The sequence below is a fragment of the Eulemur rufifrons genome, chromosome 7, assembly GCF_041146395.1.
Source record: "Eulemur rufifrons isolate Redbay chromosome 7, OSU_ERuf_1, whole genome shotgun sequence".
NCBI lineage: Eukaryota > Metazoa > Chordata > Mammalia > Primates > Lemuridae > Eulemur > Eulemur rufifrons.
The window spans coordinates 147793395-147805651 of NC_090989.1; the positions used below are offsets into that span (position 1 = coordinate 147793395).

Below are 12257 nucleotides of genomic sequence, written 5' to 3' on the forward strand. Positions count from 1 at the left end.
AAAAAGGTCACTTCCCTAGAGACAAATAAATACCACTAGGATTTTTAAATTACCTCATTCTGACATCAAATTCCACAAACAGTAGAGACAGCCGCATTTTTATTAGAAACAAGAAAAATTTAGTATTACTCACAAGAATAGTTCCGTAACTGAAAAGGAACTCTTCTGTTACAACTTGAGGTCGAAATACCTGTGTGATGAGAATTTCCATAGATTAAATACTGAAAGCCACGTACAATTTTAGTTCAAGAACAAGAAAAGAATTAGAATGTCTTGTCTGAGTTTACGTTTCTTGGCCCCAGTTGTCAAAGAAGGGAACCATGTTTGTATCCTTTTTCCCCTAATACGACAGTACCTGTGACGTTACGAGGTGAAGCACTATCGGCATCAGAGGGAGACACATCTTCAGTTGCTTCACTTGAACTGTTGACGGGTGTTTGCGGCCAGAAACGTTAGCCAAAGAGTTAAGAATGTCACCTGCAAAGCACAGCCCAAAGCATGCACGGAGGTGAAAAACCACAAATACTTAGGTACCACTGGTCACTGCTTGAATACTAACATGGGATTTCCAAGGTAATGAATCTTCAAATAAAATAACTGGGTAGAAGCTGTGTGATTTTACTCACAAGTTTTGAAATTATAACAGACACTGGGGTTTCTGGGGACAGAATATGATATTCTGCACATACATTCTATCAATGAATTCAACCTCTCATCTAGAAATTAAAATTTAGAAATGATTATGATATAGTGGTTTTAGAAATTTTTTCATAGTTTCCAAATTTCAACCTTGGGCACTTATTACTGTTATAAACAGGAAAATTTATTTGAAAATTATAAGTTAACCAATTATAGATTTCAATTTTTAAAAAATAGAATGGGATGGAAGTAAAAAGAGATCAAGTCCCCAAACTTCTCATTGGATGATAAATCCAATAACAAATAAAACTTGCTTTGTGGACATTAGAATCTTATCATGATATCCTAAAACAGGGTAAGTCTGGTAACAAGAAATTCAGCTACCAATTGACCAGATCATAGCCTTCAGGTGGCTGCAGATAAAAAAGGTTACAACCCCGCTGGGCGCAGTGGCTCATGCCTGTAATCCTAGCACATTGGGAGACCAAGGCAGGAGGACTGCTTGAGCCCAGGAATTCAAGACCAGCCTAAACAATATAGCAAGACCCTGTCACTACAAAAAATAGAAAAACTTGCCAGGGGCGGTGGTGGCATGTGCCTGTAGTCCCAACTACTCGGGAGGCTGAGGATCGCTTGATCCCAGAAGTTTGAGGTTACAGTCAGTCAGCTAATATGATGCCACTGCACTCTAGCCTGGGAAACAGAGAAACTGTCTCAAGAAAATAAAATTTTTCAAAAAAAGTTTTAAAAAAAAACCCGGACAATAGTGATAACCTAAATAAATTTTGATATGCTCTATTTTCAGTCATTAACAGGTAAAAATAATCTCCTAACGTATTAGCAAGGAGTAAAAAGTAACTGTCAGTCAGCCATGAGGATATTTTCATTACTTTGACTTAATATTCTGAACTTCTGAGTCTAAGTATACATTACTATAATAGCTTGGATCACATTTAACATTCTAGATATTTCTGGTTTGTAGCTACATCTGCTGGAAAAGCATAGAATGGGATTTAAGCTACATTTATGTACTCCTTAGATTATTTTAATTTCTGCAAATAATGAAAGGATTTCTCTAGCTATAATAAAATCCTTTGCAAATAATTATTAGACTATGTTATCTTAAAGATAATTTTTCAAATGAAAGAAAGTTTCAACTTTTAAACCAATATCAAAATTCTTTAACATTAAACTTTAACATTTTCCTTTTTTAAATGAAAATCTATGCATTTTAAAGCTTTTTAACAATAAATAAATTTGTTGCTCTAACTTGAAGGGAAATTTTTTTCTTCAGATTTAGCCAGAAAGAGATCTTGAGAAAAGTTCCCAAAATAATAGTTTAACTCCAACTTTAAGCAATCAGAAAACTTTCCTTTTGTTTATTTTTTTTTTTTTCTAAAATTGCCAGTTTACCTCAGCTAATACTTCAGTGTAACTGTTAGCCTGCTCATTGGCGCAGTCATGTCACTGCTGCAAAATAATTATAAAAACAGATAAAACAAATTTAAATTTTGAAACTACATATTCGTGAAAAACTGTCATTGCACTCGCCTTCAAGAACGGACAAGTAAGAATTTAAAAAGAGGTGACGCCTAAAAGCCAAGTCACAGAAAGGTTAGCCAGAAACAGGGCCTGAGGATGCGACTCCAATTTACCCAGGATTCGTGGCAGTTCCTGCACGATGTGACGGATGAGAAGGTCCAGGCATTTGGACAGGTATTCATTGCCACTTTGCTGCTCCTTGCCTGCAGTGGTCTTTCTGCTGTCTCTCTCGATGTACATCACCAGTCTACACACAGGAAAGGGCAAAGATTACCTCGTATGATAAAACAGTTGATAGCATCTGTCCAAAAATGCTGCCAAGGCAAGTGTTTCCAGAGGGCACAGTCCCAATCATGTTGGCATTTAGATTTGTAGCAGCTTGTCAGGCACAGTCAATTTTCACATTAGAAAACTCAAAACGTTTATGCAGAAAGAAAATAAGGCAACTTTGAATCTCTCCACCAATGTACTAAAAAATAATGCCCTGATTTCATCTCCCTTTGGCCAGTGGAAAGTAACAATATTCTCCAGATGATAAATGAAAGACAAACAAAGATGTCTGGATAGAAAAGGGCTCTCAGTGTTTCAAAGATTCAAAGTAGAACCACAAATTGACTGCATTTTTGTTGATATTAAATTTGCCTCGGACCCCAGGCAATTCACACAAACTCAAATTCTTTCAGTAAATTGTGTACATAAATCGAAAGAAAAGGTTTCATTTTAACACTGGTTATGTAGATAGACACTATCTAAGCACCTAGATTTTACATGTCACTCTGTCCACTAGTTTTATAATAACTGCCTTTTAAAGATAACTTATTTCTTCTTCAAACCACCGGCATTCATTAAACATTAATTTCTGAGCCAACTGTGTCCAACCCAGAACTAGGGAGCACACTGGACCAATACCTTAGATATTTAGGGTGTTGTTACAAAGTTTTGGGCCCTCTCCATATTTTCTCCCCTTTGCTGGACCCACTAGTCATTTTCCCAAATTCCCGTTTCACTCAACTCCCTAAAAGGCAACAGGTCCACTGATTTCATCATGCAAAAGCCATTTGTTCACCATCATCCATCTCTCCATTTCTGTTGCCAACCATCCCACCCAACTTTTACTTCTCAGAAAGAACTTCCAACCAATTCCCACTGTAAACTGGAGAGAGAGAGTTTTATACATAATACATACATACATATGATACAAAATACAGTGACATCTTGACACTTAGTATTTATGTCTCTCTCGATAGATTTATTCATGCATTTGCCTGTTTATTACTATCTGGAGCCTTATTAGTGAACACATGAGAATGAACCCAAATCAGGAAGTTAGCTTTGATTCCTTATCAGTCAGTTAGCATCCTCTGTTCTAGTCACTGACGATGGTCCTAGCCACACTAACAAATATGATACTGGTTAGAATAAAAAGAGAATATTGACAAATCAGCAGAAATGTATCACTACTACTTGAAAGTAACTCAGAGCACAAAACTTTCTGATAATAAGTAAACCACTGAAGAGTAACACTCCCTCTATTTCATAATAAATGGACTCCAAAAACATCAGCCATATAAGTTGTGATGAACTGAATGGAGCCAGCATTGAGATGCCAGGGACCGACAACACAACACACTATCACTATTGCCTGGAGCTTCCAAGAGAATGACAGCGATTCCAAGAGCCTCTTAATTAGTTGGCACCTGTTCCGTCAACCCAACTAAGAAGAGAGAACAGAAAAGACTTGGGACAATGAGAAATCATCTTCCCTTTCTGCTCCCCAAGACGGGTTGCCTGACATCTTCCTACCCAGCCTCACCATCTGAAGGACAGCTTTTTCAAAATTAAAAATGATGGCACTTCAGTGCACCCACTCCAAGATAAGTATTTCAAAAACCTCCTCTGACCATACCTGCTCTTATTCCAGTACCTCCATTATGACAGTTTCTCAACTTCCTGGGAACTTGTACTAATTGAATCCATGACATTTCCTCCCAATCCACCAGCCCTTTCTTTTTTTCCCCCCAGCTTTCCTCCTGACTGAATTATACTAAACCGACTATCATTTGATTACACTCTTGCTGCTCTTTCTTCTCTTTGCACCCATCTAGCCAAATGAACTCTGGATGAATCTGACAATCCACTTTAACTGACAATCTACTTTCTAAACACCTGCAGAGAAGGATGCTAAAGTTAAACGTAGGGCAGATACACACCACTATAAATGCAAAACAATATTGAATGGCCCAGAAGAGTATCAGCAATCCAACTACACTTCCTTATCAACTTATTCCCACAGTCAATTGCCTTCTCTTCAAACCCCTTAACTTCCATCCTCTGATGAGACTCTTAGTGAGTGATTACGTCTCCTATTGTACACAAAAAATAGAAAGCATCTTAGAGAAATCCCACTTCTTCTCAATTCCCAGTATGCACACCTACTGTGCATCCCATTCTAGACATATTTCCTCCTACTAGAACAATGGATCTATCCCTCCTTCCATCTCTGCTTTGTATCTCATTCTATTCTACCTTCTCAGAACCTTAAAACTGCCAATAACTCATCTTCCTTTTATATATTCATTCTCTCCCATTTAACAAAACACTTTTCATGCTCTTCTAGCAACTGCCCTATTGCCTCTCTTTTCCCCTTCTCAGTCAAATCTCTTAAAAAATAAATCTAAACATATTGCCTCTACTCTGCAACCTACTTGTTTCTCAGTCCAGCATTCACTCCTATCACTATGTCCAAGGTCACTGACAATCTCCATGACATCAAATACAATGGGCATTTGCCTGCCTTCACCTATCTTGACAAGTCAGCAACATTCAAAACTATTGCCACTCCTGTTCTTCTATCATAACATCATACTTCCCTAGTTTTCTTCTCCAGTTTCTCTGGCTGATACTTCTCTATCTTTTGCTGATTCGTGCTCCTAAATCAAGACTATGTTTATCAAGACACAGTTCTCGGCCCACTACTCTTTCCATCTATTTGACCCAGGCTATCTCATTCCTAGCAATGATTTAAATTACCATCTGTATACACAGATGTCTTCCAATTACATATCTGAAGCCCAAACACAGTCACTAAGCTATAAACCAACTATTCAACTGCTAACTTGACATCTGCTTTTGTCTGTCTCAAAGGCACTTGAACTCTACATATCCAAAATAAACATCATCATCTCACCAAACTTGGTTGTCTTCCAGAGTACAAACCAGAAATTTAAGAGAGTCATTCTTAATGCCCCTCCCTTTCTCTCACTTCCTATATCAAGTCAATCATTAAATATTCCTCAAACCCTTACACTTCTCCACTCCCACCAAGTGAAAGCCACCATATTGCCTTCTCCATACTACAATAGCCTCCTAGCTAGTCTATCTGCTTCTACTCTGTCATTCTAATCCTTACACACCCTACATCTAAACTAATTTTGTCCATCAAGTCACTCCCCTATTTAAAACCCCTCAATGGTAACCCATTGTATTTAATATGGGAGTTCTTAAAACTCCCTATCATAACCTACAAGGCCTGACCCCCAACTATCTCTCCAATTTCGCTTTGCTTTCTCTCCTTCCAGTCACACCATCCTTCTTTCAGTCCCTTAAAAGTAGTACCTCCCCCAGCACCAACCTTCTGCCTCTGTCTGGATGGCTCTCCTCTTCCCTCCTTGCCAATAAATTTATATACATAATTATGAATTCGCCACAGTTTCCATGGACTTCCTCAAATTAAATCCCTCTATAGTATTGTCTCATAGCATGGAATACATTAAGGCCTTACCCAACTGCAATTTTATAATATATTTTAGATTATTTAATAATGTTTGTCATCACAGTAAACTTAAAAATACCTAAAGGTAAGGACTATATCTGATTTTGTTCACCACATCCTTCCACTTCTGGGCACAGTTCCTGACATGAATTAAGTATTCAATAAATATTAGCTGAATAGGTAAATATTGCTGTTGAAACTAGTTATTTAAAGCAATTCCTTAGTTCTTATTATTCCCAACGCCCTTTTCTTAATTCTACTGTTTGATGTGTGTTTGCTTGAAATTTATAATGCTGTATTATGTAAGAAGTAAAAAGAACGAACGCTTAGAAAAAAATGCCAGGAGCAAAATCAAAAGACAAATGGGAAAAATATTTCCAGTCCATATCACAAAAGGTTAATATTACATATGTACACACACATGCACACACATACACTTCCCAGATAACGATTAGAAACACACTAACGAAACGAGAGAAAAAAAATGAACAAGGGATAGGAAAAGGCAGTACACACAGAAGAAAATATAAATGGCTCAAGCACAAAGATGTTCCACTTTGCTCATAATAAGAGAAATATACATTAAAATGACATCTTTTTTTACCCTTCACATGGCAAAAACTCAAAAAGTTTGACAATACTGCCACAGAGACCCTGAGGATACCGATACCATAGTACATTGCTGTTGAAAATGTAAGCCAGTACAAATCCATAGAGAGTAAGTTGACAATTTCTTGAAAATTAAAAATCTAGTAATTCTACCTCTAGGAGGAAATTGTTCTATAGATATACTTGTATACATACGACACATATTCATAGTCTACTATTTACAACAAAAAATTGGAGGAGTCTATCAAAAGGTGACTAGTTAAATAAAATATGATACATCACTAGAATGCAGCTATCAAAAAAAGCAGCTCTTTATATACTTTATGAAAAAAAGTACAAGATGTGTTAAGTATAAAAAGCAACATTCAAAACAGGATACTTATTTAAAAAGAGAGGAAAATAATTTATGTTCATATTTGCTTAGATAAAAACATACAGAGGGATACATATGCAACTAATAATGGTGCTTAATTGTACATGATGGTATTCTGGGACAATGAGGCACAGGTGAGTAATTTTTCACTGTTCTAATTTTTTTGTTTTTTGAACCATCAGTATGCATTACCTACTCAAAACTTTAATGTAAATGTTTTTAATACATTAAGTAATATTATTGTTTAACAAAGTCGTCTTTTTTTGTTTTTTAGGGGGGGTGGTGATATAGTGGCCAGTTATACAGGATACCCTACCAAATAACCAATGCTGAGTGCAAGGCAAACAGACAACCCCCTCTTTGTAAGATCCATGCTTGCTCTCAGTGTCAAGTGTCAGGCTGACTTCATGAAAGAAGTAAACCAAAAACAGTACTACAGCAGCACCCCAAAATTTTATTTATGGTCTGTTTTGGGACTTTTTGATAAAAGCCATTCTCACTGGAATTAAGTGATAATCTTATTGTGGTTTTGATTTACATTTCCCTAATGATTGGAGATGTTAAGCATTTTTTCATATGTTTCTTGGCCATTAGTCTATCTTCTTTTGAAAAGTTTCTGTTCATGTCCTTTGCCTACTTTTTAACGGGGTTGTTTTATGTTTTCTTGCTGATTTTCCCGAGTTCTATATAGATTCTAGTTATTAGCTCTTTATCAGACGTATAACATGCAAATATTTTCTCCCATTCTGTAGGTTGTCTATTCTAGCTAGTGATAGTTACTTTGGCTGTGAGGAAGCTTTTTAATTTGACAGGTCTCATTTATTTATTTTTGTTGATGCTGTGATTGCTTTTGTCTGATTTTTTACAAACCAGACAAAAACATACTTTGGGAAAAAGAATCACTATTCAATAAATGGTGCTGTGAAAATTGGATAGCCACATGTAGAAGACTGAAACAGGATCTGCACCTCTCACCTCACAAAAATCAGCTCAAGATGGATAACAGACTTAAACCTAAGGCATGAAACCATAAGAATTCTAGAAGACAATGTTGGAAAAACTCTCATAGACATCAGCCTAGGCTAAGAATTTAAGATCATGACCCCAGAAACTCAAATATTTGACTTCACCACACTGCCAAACTGGTTCCCAAAGTGATTGTCCCAATTTACTCCCACCAGCAGTGCAGAGTTCCCTCTGAGGTACAAACTAACCAATTCCTAGCAGTATCAGATTTAATTTCTACCCATCTGTGGGGTCTAAAATGGTATCCTGTGGTCTTAATTTGACTTTTCATAATTATTAATGATGGTATGCATATTTTGAAAATTATTTGCTGTTCATATTTCCTCTTTTCTGAAATATCTCTTCAGATATTTTGCTCATTCTCCCACTGGTTGTTGATCTTTAGTTACTGATTTGGAGGCATTATATACATGGTCTGGTTCTTTCCTTCCTCTTCCCCTTTTTTCTCCTCCTCCTCCTCTTGTCTTTCACACTGAAGTCCACTAGAAGCTGATTTATCATATAGGTTGAGGTAGGAAGCTAATTTAATTCTTTCTCCAAGTGAATAATCACTTGCCTGGTACTATTTATTGAAAATATACTTCTAAAACTAAGGGTGAAGGAAGAGGGGTAAAGATTAAATATTTGGCAAAATCTGATCTGAGAAGTTTGATCCTTAAATTACCCCCTCTACCCAAAGAATCTAGGTGAGTGCCTCTAGACTTATACTAGGCAGAAGTCCAAACATTTATTCTCTAAAACAGAAAATCTGTGGACTAGGCAGACCAAGTTAAAGAGAGGACTACCAAACTGAAAATAGGGAGACTAAGTGAATTTATGTACAGTGAACACTGAGACTTTAGCTCCCTTCCTGCAGTGGGGGCTACCAGGAAGGACTCTGGCAGCCTTGGATCCCTTCATTCCAGGCATACAATTGGAATGCTCTTCTTTTGCTCATCTTTGGCAAAACTAACTGGCCCAAGAGAAACATCCAGAAATACTGATGCTAAATTTCACATATAAAATGAGCATACAGGTGATCTTAGTGTGAAGCTCAAAGTCAACAAAAATTCGCCCATGCACTGAGAACTTCTAAAACAGGCTGTCATTCTCTCAGCTTTTAATCACAAGGAGAGTAAACATTACCAAATATCTGAAAGCCTGGCTTCTTTGTTCAACATTACGTGTGCTGATGTTCGCCCGCGTTCTTTTTCATTGCTGCGTAGTATTCCAGTACGTAAATATACCACCATTTATTCATCCATTTTGCTGCGGATGGACATTTGGGCTACTTCAATTTATGAGTAGTGCTAAAGCATATCTTATGCTGGACACATGTGAACATTTCTATTGGATATATACTTGGAATTGAAACTGCTAGATCACAAGACATGCCAAGATTCAGTTTAACAGACACTGCTGATCAGTTTTCCAAAGTGATCGCGAAGTCAATTTACAACCCCTACATGTAGCTGTAAGAATTTCAGTTGTTCTACATCCTTGCCAAAACCTTACATTATCAGGCTTTTTAATCACAGCCATTCTAGTGGGTATGTATTGGTACCTCATTGTGATTGAACTAAATCTTCCTGGTGACTAATCAGGTTAAGCATATTTCATGTATTAATTGACCATTTGGAGATAACCATTTTTGTAAAATACCTGTTCAAGTCTTATGCTCATTTTTCTACTGGGTTATCTGTTCTTTTCTCCTTGATGAAGTAGTTCTTTACATATAAAGTGGCAAATACCTTCCCTTACTCTATGGCTTGTCTTTATACTCTTCTAAGAATGTCTTTTGATGAACCGAAGTTCCTAATCTTTAGGTAGTCTAATTTATCAATATTTTCTTTTATGACAGTGCTTTTGCATCCTTTACAAAAAAAATCTTGGTCTACCCCAAGGTCATGAAGCTATTTTCACTTGTTATCTGCTAGAAGCGTTATTCCTTTACCTTTTCACATTTAAATGTGAAATCTACTTGCATTGTACAGTATCACTTAAGGGTAAAGTTTTTATTTCTTTCCTATGTTGATATCCAAATTATCCAGCACCGCTTATTATAAAAACCACTATTTTCTCAGTTTTCCTCCATGTCTCTCCTGCTCTTCTCCATGTTTTCCATACTTTTATCTCTCTATATTGATCCCAGGTAACTCCAGTGTATTACATCTGTGTTAGGCTAGATCTAATCTGCTGTTAACCCAATCTCCTGAGTGTTTCCTTTCAGTTACTGCATTTTTCAATTCTAGAACATCCACTTGGTTCGTTTTCATAGTTCTAGCTCACCAGTGAAATCCTTAATCTTTCCAACTGCTCAAATATATTAATCACAGTTATTTTAAAGTCAGTATCTGATAACTCCATTGTCTGTATCCCTTGTGGGTACTGTCTCTTGTTTATCTTGGGTTTTTTTTTTGTTTTTGTTATCATATCTTCTTATGTCCTCAGAAGTCTGAATACTTTCTACTGAGTGTCAGACTCTAATATATGAAAACTAGAGAGATATTTTCAGGCCTAGGGTTAGAATTCTCCACACAGGATTTACATTTGCTCCAGGAAGGCAGCTAGGGCACCAATAAACTTAGATCAACTTAATCCAAACAGAGATTGAGATGATTCAAAAGTGGCTTCTCGGCCGGGCGCGGTGGCTCACACCTATAATTCTAGCACTCTGGGAGGCCAAGGCAGGTGGATCGCTCGAGGTCAGGAGTTCGAGACCAGCCTGAGCAAGAGCGAGACCCCCGTCTCTACTAAAAATAGAAAGAAATTATCTGGCCAACTAAAATATATATAGAAAAAAAATTAGAAGGGCATGGTGGCGCATGCCTGTAGTCCCAGCTACTCGGGAGGCTGAGGCAGTAGGATTGCTTAAGCCCAGGAGTTTGAGGTTGCTGTGGGCTAGGCTGACGCCACAGCACTCACTCTAGCCAGGGCAATAAAGCGACACTCTGTCTCAAAAAAAAAAAGTGGCTTCTCTCCCTGTTCCAGGAAACCCTTCATATTAACAACAGGTAACCCAAAAACACAAAACAGAGAAAAATGGAAATGTTTATCTTTTAGCAGTCAGGAATACAGAAGAAATTCCCCCTCCAAATTCACTGAATATCAAAAAGCAATTCATACTTGTCTATAAGGAATCAATTTTTCTCTAAAATTTAAATTATCCATTATAAAGCTTAATAATGTGTTGCTTAATTACCATGGTTTGTAATATCTTTTACTTAAGGCAAAAACTATTCAAATCATTTTCAAACATTGGTGCAAGACTGTTAATACATAAGAAAGTATCTACTACATCTGCTGGGAAAAATAAAAGACTGATGGGATCCATAACAATATAAAACTAACTCTGGAATGATGCTCCGTTTCTTCATGCTCTCCCCAGTGCCTCCCCATTACAAGATTATGTTTTCACAGGCTATAGTAGAAGAAATTGACTTTACTGGCAAGGGAAAATTATTTACTAAAAGAATTCACATTCTATGAAGGAAATAAAATGTGAAAACATTTGAGCGTAGTATCCACAAACACTTTACAATTGTTCTACAACAAAACTGAAAATGATATTTCTTAGTGTTCTACAAGGGTATATCAAGTTTAAAAGATCAACCCTCCAAACAAAAATCCAAATAAACTACAAAGGAACAAGATTCATTCTTCTTTTGTCCCCCACTATCTTTAATAGCATTATTTCTCCCCAGAATGTACCTGTTTCCAAAACTATAGTCCCTCACCCTGCATTTCCCTCCATTTACCTCTATGATTCATTCCCACTAATCTGACCGTGACTTTCTTACTCTCATCTCCATAAGAATCCTCTGTTCACTGTACACTCATCCACCTTTATGTATTCCTCCTCTGCCTTTTATTAAGCCCTCCTGCTGTACCTCCTCCATGCTCTGAGGCCAAACTTGCCATGTGTTATGCCTGTTTACATCTCTGGTATCTACGCCAGAGCAATGCCAACAGTCAAATGACCTCAATGAGTACAAGAATGATGACATTATTCATTCAAGAAACACCTGCAATGTCTACTATGTGCTAAGCATTTTTCAAGTGGATGTATGTACAACTTATGGAGGATATTATTCAAGTGGGATGAAATATACAATTAAAAAATAAATAACTAGGAAATAGCTTAGGTGGTAACAGGTCCTATGGAGAAAATCAAAAAAGAGGAAAACAGCTAGTCACTTGTCAGAGAAAGCCTCTCTGACAGGATGTCATTTAAGCAGAGACCAGAAGGGGTGAAGAAGCAAGCAATGTGGAAGCTAGGACAAAACATTCCAGGTAACTAGGAAGGCACACGCAATA

At 37.0% G+C, this 12257-nt stretch overlaps 1 protein-coding gene across 1 annotated transcript in view; it reads right to left on the minus strand.

Annotated features, from left to right (window-relative positions):
* The window catches only part of ULK4 (unc-51 like kinase 4), a 561027-nt gene that overhangs the window by 359733 nt on the left and 189037 nt on the right, over nt 1-12257 (minus strand). Inside the window, exons 23-25 of the mRNA XM_069475562.1 lie at nt 2295-2428; nt 356-477; nt 134-190 (exon numbers count right to left, since the gene is read on the minus strand). Of these exons, the coding sequence (XP_069331663.1) occupies nt 134-190; nt 356-477; nt 2295-2428 (313 nt within the window). The remainder of the gene's footprint in view (nt 1-133; nt 191-355; nt 478-2294; nt 2429-12257) is intronic.